We start from the raw sequence: 12696 nt of genomic DNA, 5'->3' as shown, positions 1-12696 counted from the left end.
TTAGCCAGAGAAAACTGTTATAAATATTTTATTATGTCTTAAACTACTATATATTTCTTCCTTAATATGTCTATATATTTGCATATTTATATTTTCATACGAGAGATTGATCTTTGCTCTTTGCTGTAGATAGTTGGGATGAGTAAGATGACTCAAAAAGAGTTCAGCTTGTTAATTCCATATCTTATTTGCTGATTCAGTCTTCTAAATATTTAATGTGGAATTTATGTTTTGTTTTCAAATGAATAATTTAAAAGAAGTTGCAGTCCTAATATTCCACTTTTATTCTTCAGATGATTGCAAAAGGGAGAAATGCATCCGAACTGTTTCCTGCCGTTGTGAAGAATGTGGCCAGTAAAAATATTGAGGTACTGTTTTGAGTCAAATTTTCATGATTTGTTCTGTTGGAAAGAATCATATGCTTTTTACTTACTTGAAATGCAACATAAGATATTTAAGTATCATTAGATTTTTGTTGCTTCTGAGGTATGTTTATGTTTACTCAGTAGGAAATCGTGATACCTTCATGCAAGTCAAAATGCCAGCACGTGTGCCTCCTATTTGCCCTTTGTTAGCATAAAGCAACACGCCTGGTCCTCTTTTTTGAGTCTGGGGAGTTTGGGAGAAGGAATAGTCTTCATTAAAGAATATTTTCAAGGACCTGGTGACATCAGGGCAGATGTTTTAGGTGGATGGAAGTGGAGTATAACAAGTAGAACTTAAGTGTATAGGGAGTCTTTTTCCTTATAATCAAGTATTAATATCCTTAAAAGTGCATTTCTTTGTTTTGTTTATATATTTGGTAGGCACTTACTCTAGGGTGTACTTGTACAGTGTATACCTTTAACTTATTACAGTCTACCACTAGGACTTACAATATACACCTTTAAGTTATCACAGTCTACTTTCAAGTATCATTATACACTAGCCCTTCCTTATCCTTGGGGGATATGTTTCAAGACCCTCAGTGGTTGCATGAAGCCACAGATAATACCAAAACATGTATACACTATATTTTTTTCCTGTGCATACATACCTATTATAAAGTTTAATTAGGTACAGTAAGAGATTAACTGCAATGATTAATAATATGTATAATAGGACGATTAGAACAATGTATTGTTATAAAAGTTATGCGAATGGCTTTGGGACCATTATTAAGTGAAAGGTTACTTGAACACAAGTACTGCTGTTGATATTTCAACAGTCAACTTGATAACTGAGATGGCTCTTAAGAGACTCATGGGTGGGTAGCTGTGTAGTGTGGCTATGCTGAATAAAGGGACAATTTCACGTCCTGATCAGGACTGAGTGGGACGGTGTGAGATTTCATTGTACTACTCAGCTCACAATATAAAACTTATGAATTGCTTATTTCTGGAATTTTCCCTTTAATAATCTTTGGGCCATGGTTGACAGGGGAAAGTGAAACTGTGGATAAGGGGAGACTACTGTACCACTCGTATGTACTTGGAAAACCTTATGGCAATAAATTCTCATTTGCACCCTCCCAGTTTTTCCCATATTATCATGCATTTTACTTCTAAATATGCTGAAACACCCTAACTATATGGTTATTATTTTTACTTTAAAATCAGTCATCTTTTAAAATAGATGAAATATAATTAACGTCATAAACTTCTTTTAAAGTACACAGTTCAGTGATTTGTGGTATATTCATTGAACTGTGCAGCAATCACCATCTAATTCCACATTTTTATCACCTCAAAAAAGTGTTTATTAGTCATCACTCCCCTCTCCCCAGCCCTAGGCAATTATTTATCTACGTTCTGTCTTGATGGATTTGCCTGTCCTGGACATTTCATATAAATGAAATCATATAATATGTGGCTTTTATGTCTGGCTTCTTTCATTTAGTGTAATGTTTTCAAGGTTTATCCATGTGGCAGTATTTATTCTTCTTATTCATTCCCCCTTTCTGCTGAATAATACTTGATTCCTTCTTATTGCTTAATAATATTACTCATTTTTCCTTATTGCTTAATAGTACTCTATTGTATGTATATACTGCACTTTGTTTATTCATTTATCAGTTGATTGACATTTGGGTTGTTTCCATTTTTTGGTTATGCTGCTGTATGAATAATGCTGAATAATGCTGAATAATGCTGAATAATGCTGAATAATGCTCCTCTAAACATTCTGGACCAGTTTTTGTGTGGATGTAGTGTTCATTGCTCTTGGGTATATACTTTGGAGTGATATTGCTAGCTTATATGGTAACTCTATGTTTAACTTTTTGAGGAACTGCCAAATTGCTTTCCAGAGCAGGTAAACCATTTTACATTTCCATCAGCAATGTATGTAGTTCTCATTTTTCCACATCCTCACCAACACTTTATTTTTCTCTTTTAAAAAAAAATTATTGTTTGTCTTTTAGATTATAGACATCCTACAGACTGTGAGGTGGTATCCATCTCATTATCACTTTTGAAATTTTGACTTACATTTACCTAATAAAAAATTATTGAGCATCTATTGGTCAGGTTTACATTTTTGGAAAAATGTCTAATCAGAGCCATTCTTCATTTTATAGTTGGTTTGTTTGCCTTTTTATTGTTTGTTTGTAAGAGTTCTTTATATTTCTGAATACTAGATTTTTATCTGTTACATGATTTGCAAATATTTTCTCCCATTCTGTGAGTTATCTTTTTGATAGTATCCTTTGAAGGACATTTTTAATTTGATGAATCCCAATTTGTCTGCTTTTTCTTTGTCTGCTTATGCTTTAAGTATCATATCTAAGAAACTGATGTTAAATACAAGATCATGAAGACTTGTACTTGTCTTTTTCCTAAGAATTTTATAGTTTTAGCTTTTATATATAGGACTATGATCCATTTTGAGTTAATTTTTGTGCATAGTGTTTACCTGCTTTCAGTCACTGTAGTTTTATCATTCTAGAATTTCTTTTATATCACATCATACAGTGTGGAATCGCATGTTTGACTTCCTGAACTTAGGAAACAGATTCATATATGCTGTTTTGTGTATTCATACTTTCTTTTTGCTGTAATCTGGATTTTTCACAGTTTCTTAATTTGTCAGTTGAAATATAATTGGATTGAATTAAATGCTATATGTGGGCATGTATTTTAATTTTTCTTGGGTAACTATCTGGAAATAGATTTGTTGCATTTTCTGGGAAGTATATGTGTCATTTTTAGGAAATAGTGCAGTGCTATATAGTTTTTCCAAAGTGGCTGTATGCATTCCAATGAGCAGTGTATGAGAGTTCCAGCTGGTTCACATCCTTCCGAACACTTGATCTTGTAAGACTTTATGGTAGCTTCATTGTGCTTTTAATTGCATTATCTGGGTATTTAGTGATTCTCAGCATTTTTTTTGTGATTTTGATGGTCAGTCATATATCTTTTCTAAAATATTTGTTCAAGTCTTGAGCCTTTTTAAATTTTTTTGTCTTATTATTAAAGTATAAGTGTTCTTTATATATTCTGATACAAGCCATGTGTCAGATAGATGGTTATTTACTATTATTTATTTTCTCCTGGTCTGTGCCTCTTCTTTTTGTTTTTCAATGTCATTTAAAAAACATGCATTTGATTTTGATAAAGTCTGTTTTATTGACTTTTTAGTTATAATTCAAGCTATTTTGTGACTTGTATAAGAAATTTTAGCCTAATATAATGTCATAAAGATTTCCCCTGGTTCTAAAAGTTGGATAGTTTTCTCTCTCACATTTACGCCTATGATCCATGTCGTGGCGGGGTTCCCAAGATGACCCACATATTCAGTGATTTCACTGGAAGGATTCTTAGGAATCAGGATATAGTCACATGCATAGTTATGATTTATTAAAGAAAGATACATAACAAAACCTGGTACTAAAAGAGACGCATATGGCAAAGTCTAGAGGAAACCGACGCAAGATTCCAGAATCCTTTCCTAGTAATTTTCCCAGTGACAATAGATTCTTTCAGCTTAAATTGTAACAAAATGTATGAGGTGTCTTCTGCTCAGAAAGCTCATTAGAGATTTAGTACCCAAATCTTTCACTGGGGACTGTTCTTGTAGGGATTAACTGTTTAGCATATACATAAATTCCAGACTCCCAGAAAGGGAGCACATGTTTAGTGTAAACCATATTGTTTGTGTGTAAACCACCTTTATTAGTTAAGGAATGAGGGAATGCCCCTGAAGTTTAAATTCTCATATACCAGTCAGGGCCAGTTCATGAGGAGACTTCCTAAGGAAAGCAATCTCTGGCTTGGTATGTTAACTCTTTACTGTACAACATTTCAAATTAGATTGTGTGTGTGGTGTGAGGTAAGGTTCAAGATTCATTTCCCCCCCAGATATTTAGTTGGTTTGCTATCATTTAAGAAGACTGTATCTCATTGAATTACTGTGCCACTTTTGTGAAAAATTCTTGATCATATAATTGTGAGTATATTTTTGAGCTTTTTTCTGTTTCGCTGATATATGTGTGTGCCCTTGTGCCTGTAACCACATTGTGTACTGTAGTCTCATAGTAAGTCTTGAAGTCAGGCAGTGTAAGCTCTCCAGTCTTGTTCTGTTTTCAGCCTTGTTTTGCCTAATCTGGGCCCTTTGCCTTTCTATGTAAGTGTTAAAATCAGCATCCCAGTATCTTCAAAAGCATCTTGGGATTGATATTGTTTGCAGTGAATTTATAGATCTATTTGGGGAAAATTGCCATCTTCACCATATTAAGTCTTTCAGTCCATGAACATGACCTTATATAATTTCCCTTTGCAGTGTTTTGTAGTTGTTGGTATACAAATTTTGCACATATTGTTAAATTTAGTTTTTAGTAGTTTCAAAAGCTATTTCAAATGGTGTTATCTTTTTAATTTCATTTCCCAATTGGTCATTACTAGCATACATATTCTGTACTTGATATATTTACTTATTAGTTCTGATACGTATTTTATAGGTTTCTTAGTCTTTGCTACATAAATGATTATGTACAAATATAATTTTACTTTTCTATATGTCTTTTTCTTGTCATATTACATGAGTACAGCCGCATTACAATGTTGAATAGGAATGATGAGAGTGGTAATCCTTGCCTTGTTTCTGATGTACTAAGCATTGAGTATTTTACCATCAAATGTGATAATAGTTATTGACAGATGCCTATAGTCATGTTGAGGAAGTAGTCTATCCTTAGTTTGCTGAGTTTTTATAATGAATGAGGTTTGAATTTTGTCAAGTCCTTTTTCTATAACTATCAAAATAATCATATGATTTTTTTCTCTATTTTCTTTATATGGTGACTAACTGGGTTCAGTTTTCAGTTATTAAGCCTTTCTGTTCCTGGGATAAATCTCTCATGGCTATGTTGTATTAACTATTTAATATATTGTTAGAATTGATTTACCAACTTTTGTTAAGGAGTTTTGCATCTGTATGTTATTGAATAATATTTTTTCTATTTCTTGTAACAGTTTTGGTTTTGATACCAGGGTAATCAGGTTAATACCAGCCTTATAAATGAGCTAGGAGGTGTTTATCCTTTGTTGCCTGAAAGAGTATGTGTAGAATTGGTATTTTATTCTAGCTGGATATTATTTTATTTTTACTGTGTAGTCATCTGGGCATGGGAGTTTAATTTATGGGAAGGTTTTTAATTTTGAATTCAAATTGTTTACTTGGTATAGGCCTGTCTGGGAAACAGTTAGCTTGGCTTAGGCTGTTCAAACCCTGTATATTCCCAAGGAAGGTCTGTTTTCATGACTGATCCTTGGTTGGTTTTAGCAAACTGGGCTCTTGGACTATTCTGTCTGATAAGAGTATTTTACATGTGTTGTGTCTTGAGTCATGGTATACTAGTTTGTTCAATCATTTATACTAAACACATGATTTATGGTAAAAATTTGCTTGGTCAGGAGCTTTAGTTACTAATGTCATACATACTGATGACAGTGTACGTAGGTTAGGCATACAGCACCTTCATGACTGAGCCCTAATAAAAAACCAGGACCAATTTGTCTTAATCAAGTGCTGCTGACTGGCAGCTCTTTGTACCTATTGTTACACATTGTTGCTGAAGGAGTTAAAGTAATTTTTAATGTGACTCCACTGGCAGGAGGAATCTTGGAAACTTGTGCCTGGTTTCCTCTGTACTTTACCCCAATGTGCCTTTCCTTTTTGCTGACTTTAATTTTGTTGTAATGATCTATAACCCTGAATATTACAACTTTCTGAGCTGTTTGAGTTCTTCTGGTGAGTCATCAAGACTTAAGATTGTCTTGTGGACACTCAACATAGGACTATTTAGATTTTCTATTTCTACCTGGATCTGTGTTGGTAATTTGTCATTCAAGACACTTACACATTCCGTCTAGGTTGTCAGCTTGTCGGCATGAAGTTGGTAACATTCCCGTAGTGTCCTTTTAATGTCTGTAGTTTCCTCAGTGATGTTTCCTCTTAGATCACTCCTGATAGTGATTATTTTTGTTTTCTTTTTTTCTTGATTGATTTGGAGGCTTCTCAGTTTTATTGATCTTTAAAAAACAGATTTTGATTGTGTAAATTTTTTGTTTCCTATGTCGTTGATTTTTTTTGATATCATTAACTCTTATATTCATCTTTAATATTTCATCCTTCTACTTGATTTGGGTTTTATTATTTCTTTTCTGATGTTTTGAGTTGGGAATGCAGATGAAATATTTTTATTAATATAAGCCTTTAATATTATGTATTTTCCTCTTAGCATTGCTTTATGTGCTTTTTCCAATTTTAATTTGATTACTTTTATTGTCATTCAGTTAAAAAATATTTTATTTACTTTTTTTTGACATGGATTATTTAGAAGTATGTTTAATTTTCAGAGATTATGAGAGGGAAAGTTATCTTAGTTATCTTCTTGCTATCGTTTTATGATATAACCCCATTTTAGTAAATTATCTGGCCAAGGTCATATAGCTAGTATATGGAAGAGTAAGAGTCCAAAGCCAAGTAGCTTGGCTTCAGAACCAGTCTTAGGCCATTCCCCCTTTAGAGCCATTCTTCCTGTTTGATGATTCCTTCCTCCTTTTCTACCTTATTTTGACCTCTTACTAAATCTGGTATTAGCTGTCCTTTGAGGAGGTATCTGGTATTGGTAAAAGTTTTTTGTTTTAAATATGAGTAGAAATGACCAAGTCCTTAGAAATCGGTAGTCAGTTAACTAGTTCTTCTTGAACTTGTAGTCTTGTTGTAAACAGAAAATTCTATACTAGTTATTGTTAATTTGGAGCTGGTTGTACTTTTCAGATATTACAATAGTAGGACTTTCCTCTTTGTTCATTTACAATCAGATCCTGGTATGTTGCATAGAGTTTTGCAACAAAGTGTCCCTATAAACATAATTAATTGCTAGTCTATTTGTTTGAACCTCTTTTGTTATTGAAATACCTTGTTAACTTTTTGAAACATGCATAATCCTCTAATGTTGTGGGAAAACTGACAAAAGATTCTTAAAATTTATGTTCAGAGGATTGACTGATGTTTTATTCCTATCAAGTGCAAAATTTCATTTTTACAAGTACATGCTGCCTTAGACACACAGTTGAGCTATACGTCATCTGCCATTCGTTGTCAAGTGATTCAAAATGTGACCTAGTAAGCAATCAGTAGCTATAGTACAAAAATAATCAAAGGTTTAGTCAATAACTCATGAAGTTTGATGTACTAGTATTGATAAACTAATTAAACAGATCTGCCTGTGTTCTTCCAGCCTACTGGGGCTCTGCTATGATTAGCTTTACAGCAAGGAGTGTCGTAGCATTGAATGAAAGTAACTGATCAGAAAATGGTGTAGTCACGGAGCTTTAAGTACTCCCATTTCTGGTCACAGAATGGTTTCAGGGAAAGTAGGTTTTCTCTGCACACCTGCAGCCAGTCAGTGCATAGGCCTCTTGTGGTCAATATTGATTGATTCTTATAACAGAACTAGAACAAATTTAGTGTTTTGCAACCTTCTGTGATTTAATATTGTTACGCTTTTTGCTGTAACAATCACAAAAATCCTTCTGTAATAGTGACTAATTATAGTGATATCTGTTAGCTCAGCTGTGGATCTGAATGTTTCAGTGTTGACAATACAAACTTCTGGATATATTCTGGAGTTTATAATTCAGCTTTATAGGTTGGCTGTACCAGTAACTTGGTAAATAAAAGTGTTACTAAGAAATCACAAAACAATGAAAGGATGGGTGGACTCGAACCCATTCTTCTTTCAAAACTTTTCAGAGAATTGTAGACTGAGATCTGAATGTAATTAGTAAGGAGAAAGAATATTCTTTATGATTGATTTTTTTTTAAGACTCCACGAGTTAAAGACTTTAGAGGCAATCTTTGTAATACGTATCATTTCTTCAAAATATGTTGGTGTCCTTCTAGACATCTGAATAGGTGTGGGTTATAAACCATCTGTGGTAACTTAGATCCTAGATGTAGCAATCTAATGGGAAATGACTTCATTTTTTTTTCAGCCTACCATTGGGCTGTGATGTTTCGTTCAGCTGATAATTACTGAGCTCTTAGTATATGCCAGGCATGTGATAGTTACTGGAAATGTTGCTATAAATTAGTTAAACTGCAAATGCTAATTGCCTTTTGGCATTGTTGTAATCCTAGGAACTTTAAAACCTGGTGGGGGAAGTAAATCATTTATACGTCAAACAATTAGATGAGTGGTTCTTAAACTGTAATTAAAGAATTTTTAGAATTTGTATTTCCATTAAAAAATCTAAAATATTGGTATATTTTGGATCATTTCATTACTATCTTATATACTTACATACATATAGTTTTAGAACTCATTTGTATTGTTGTATAAGATTATTGGTTCCAAGTGATCATTTAAAGCGTTTATATAAACAAACAGAGAAAAAAGTTTCATGGACTTTCAGGGACCTGCGTGGTTTGGTATCATATGTAGATGTGTGGGCACCCGGGTGAGACTGCCATTGATTGATTGGCACCCAGAGGTGTGGTTTTCTTGTAGTGCGTTTGTTTCTGATTGGCTAATGCTCAGAAACAAGGGGCTGTCGCAGATTGGGTGACTTGCAAAAGTGTGTTCATTTAGCTGAGTTTTCATTGATCTCTTGAGCAGGTGTGAAACAATTCTGATGGCTATATATTGCCAACACTAAAGAAAAACCGTCTTCTTAAGGATCCCAAAAATATTTTCAGTTTGAGATTTGTTTTATAATAAAACTGTTTAAAATAGTTTTATAATCAGAGAAATACTACCTTTTTTTTGTGTTGGAGGATGGGTGGAAAGGTGAGATTCAATATTAAAGTGAAAATAATTGTTTTGTCTGAACACAAAATTAATCTTCATGTTAAAAATTAAATAATATAGAACGATATAAAGATGTAAAAAAGTTCACTGGTTAATACCAGCACCCAGACATAATTACTTGTTCACATTTTACCATATAGATTTCTTAATTTTTACGCTTACCTGATTTGAATCCTGGATCTTTATTTAATACATGTGCTGTCTTGGTGAAGTTACTTAAACCTCTCTGTGCTTCAGTTTCTTTAAAATGGGAATAATAAGACATGTGTTCATTGAGTAGTGAATATAAAATGAAGTAATCTAAGTAAGACATTTAGAACAATGCCTGGCACATAGTTAGTGCTATATGTATTTGATATTATTAGCATATTATATAATGCCTGGTACATAGTGCTATATGTATTTGATATTATTAGCATATTATGTCTATTCTAAGACATTTATTTTTTATTTTGTTGCTGCAGTTGGGAATTACCTTAACAATTGGTAACAGACAATTTATAATTGGCAGGGTTTTTTCTGTTGTTGTTCCTTTCTTTGTTGTTTATGATATAATGGCACATCATATGTAGATGTGCGGGCACCTGGGTGCGACTGCCATGTTTCTTAGGGTGATAACATACTGTATGTGTGTACCTGTATTTTGTTTTTTATTAATACAGAAGTGAAAAAAATAGAGAAGTGAGCTACAATGCATACATTTTGCACCTTTATCTACAAGGACATATTTTCAATATTTAATTCTACATAGTGGCTGCATAGTGTAGTTTTATGGGGATGGTACTGTATTTATTTTACTCTTCACCTGTTACTGGACATTTTATTGTTTTACTGCTTTTTTGGAAGACTTTAATTAGTGGAATTTGGGGAAAAATAGAGTGATAATGTGAGTGAAGATTGAGAAAAAAATGTGCCAAGGTATTTTTGGGGACTGTTCCTGAGGCAGGAGATAGTCAGGAAGGAGGAAACTCCAGAGGTGCCCCAGGGCTAAGATAAAGAACATGGATAAGGGGCGGAGACCCTGTTCTAAGACTAGTAGTTCCTGCTTTCTGGAAAAGCACTGAATCCTAGTGAATCAGGAATGTACCTGTGTAGAAGATGCTACCTGACCCCTGCTTCATTATAATAGCATTATAATAAATTAGTGTTGTGGGAAACCCACCTTAGAGGAATAACAGTCCTAGCCCCTGGGTTTGGGGTGTGGAAGGTAAGCTGCTGCTGTTAGGCTTTTTTCTGCTCTTCTCTGCTCTGCTCAGGGTTAGCCTGCTCCCGTGTTCTGTGTGGCCTAATAAATCTGCTTTTTCTCGCTTTCTGCTATAAACTCTGAGTGTTCAGTTCATTTTTTGTCTGCGATCACCAAGGACCTGGTTACCTGTGCCCACCTGTGACATTCCTGTTTGGCTAGAAGGAATTTTGGGCCAGATTTTGGACTGTATTGAGTACTGAGTTAAGAATTGTAGATTTTGTTTTTAAGATTTTGTGGATTCATTTAACACTGAAGAGTAATAGGAAATTAATTTTTTGTTACTTTTACCTATAGCCCTTGTTAGGAAACATCGTGTCTGGTTTCAGGGGCTGTAGCCTTGCTGACAGGCAAGAGGGCCCCAAGACTGGAAATAATCAAGGAGGCCTTGGGAAAACAGGCCACTGAGGAGATGAAACCTGTCCCCTGCCTCCCTCACAACACCCTGCTTGGCCCTGTGATGGTTGGTTGTTGATGATGGTTAAGTTCTCTCATGAGGAGAGACAACCTAAGACAGACATCGCTGGTATGGGCAGCAGGCAAGGACTTGGGGGACACGGAGAAAAGGCAGAAAGGCACTCACTCCTCGGCTCGGCTAGGATGTGGCCAGAGTCCTCATTCTGTCTGAAAGCAGTCTCCTTATCTCTTGATGGCACTGCTCCGCCCACCTGGCTCAGACTTGAAACAATACTAAAGGCAGGTACAGCCCTGAACTGGATCAGGAAGTTCTGGGGACAGTCAGGCCTAAAACTAAGTTCCTCTGAGCATGCTTTGTTCATCCCTCAAAAGCTATGATAACTGGTTCATACTGGGAAGGAGATTTACATTATTCATAGACTCTGACCTGAGGCAGATCTCTTGTGTTCCTTCAGTTGTTATCTATGATCTCTGTCTGTTTTCTGTAAACATAGCCTTTTGACATTGATTGATGAGCTTTGCATCCATACCCCTGTGCATATGCTTCTGAATAAAAGCCTTAGGACATGGGGGCTGGGGCCCTTCTCGACTAGAGGGAAGAGCCATATCCCCTCTCCTGGGAAACAGACAAGTGTTTGCAATGACTCGTGCTTATTCCCCATCTGTGACAACCCCGGGATGGGCTCTGCGGGATTCAGAGCCCTGCTCCCTCCTCAGCTGGCTCCGGACAGTAACCCTCAGATCCAGGAGCGCCCACACCCTGCACTCCCCTACAACGCGTCGCTCCCTGTGACACACCCTGTGATATAGTATTGAAGTATGGATTGATATCAACTTAAAATAGTGTGTTTAGCATTTTTATTAATGATGATGATTTAGGAAGTATGCTTATTAGGTGTTTGCTTGTGCTCATGAAATTGTTAAGAGCAGCAGCATAGGTCAGTTTGCAAAGGTCTAAAATGATCTTAGGATGCTGAATGTTTCTGTGGGTAAATGTAAGATCTTGCTTTTCTTTTAAAAGGAAAAAAATTCACCAGGAGAGTTATTTAAGTATGGCTTGATTTGGTCAGAAGTACATTTGGAAAAGGTGTATTACCATAATTAAAATTTAGTTGTATCACTGAAAGTACCTAACCAGGAACAAAATGTTAACCAGTTTGTTCTGCTTAATCTTCAGTTTTAGTTTAGAATGCCGCACTGGAGGAAACATAGACAAATTGGAGTGAGTTCAGAAGGGAGCAAAAGGATGGTGAAAGACCTCAAAACTATGTTCTGTCATGTTTAAAGTAGTCCAGATTGGTTCATACACAAAACGTGGCCCAGTGTGGCACTGATTTTCCTTTTCAGCATCAATTCCAGCTATTTGTAACACCTTCCACCCATTTCCTGTGCCCTTTGAACATTCCATAAACTTCTTGGCAGGTACTGTGCTGATATATAAAGGAGCCAGTTAGGGAGTGGGATTTGCAGATATTTGAGGGGGGAGATATGGGCTATGAGCAGTGCCAGAAGGAAGCAGTTGATGAATTTCAACTCAAATTCTAATTTGCATTTATTTTTTTCTGTTTATCATAATTTGTTATAAACAATGATTAATTTGCCTTTAAAAACAGTTTTCTGAACACACTTCCAACCTTTGGAAGTTTTGTCACACATTATTCTTACTTAACTGAAGATATGTAATATATATCGGAATGTGAATATTACCATAGAAACTGATTTGTAGTTAGCACCTTTTGAC

General features: G+C 35.0%; 1 protein-coding gene across 1 annotated transcript in view; it reads left to right on the top strand.

Annotated features, from left to right (window-relative positions):
- Window positions 1-12696, top strand: part of AP3B1 (adaptor related protein complex 3 subunit beta 1) — a 254416-nt gene that overhangs the window by 38267 nt on the left and 203453 nt on the right. The window contains exon 3 of the mRNA XM_054578514.1: window positions 294-368. Coding sequence (XP_054434489.1) covers window positions 294-368 — 75 coding nt within the window. The remainder of the gene's footprint in view (window positions 1-293; window positions 369-12696) is intronic.

The sequence above is a fragment of the Pteronotus mesoamericanus genome, unplaced genomic scaffold, assembly GCF_021234165.1.
Source record: "Pteronotus mesoamericanus isolate MK-2021 breed Mesoamerican mustached bat unplaced genomic scaffold, CSHL_Meso_final contig_50, whole genome shotgun sequence".
Classification (NCBI taxonomy): domain Eukaryota; kingdom Metazoa; phylum Chordata; class Mammalia; order Chiroptera; family Mormoopidae; genus Pteronotus; species Pteronotus mesoamericanus.
Note: the sequence above shows the minus strand (reverse complement) of the source record. Positions and strands in the feature narration are given on the sequence as shown.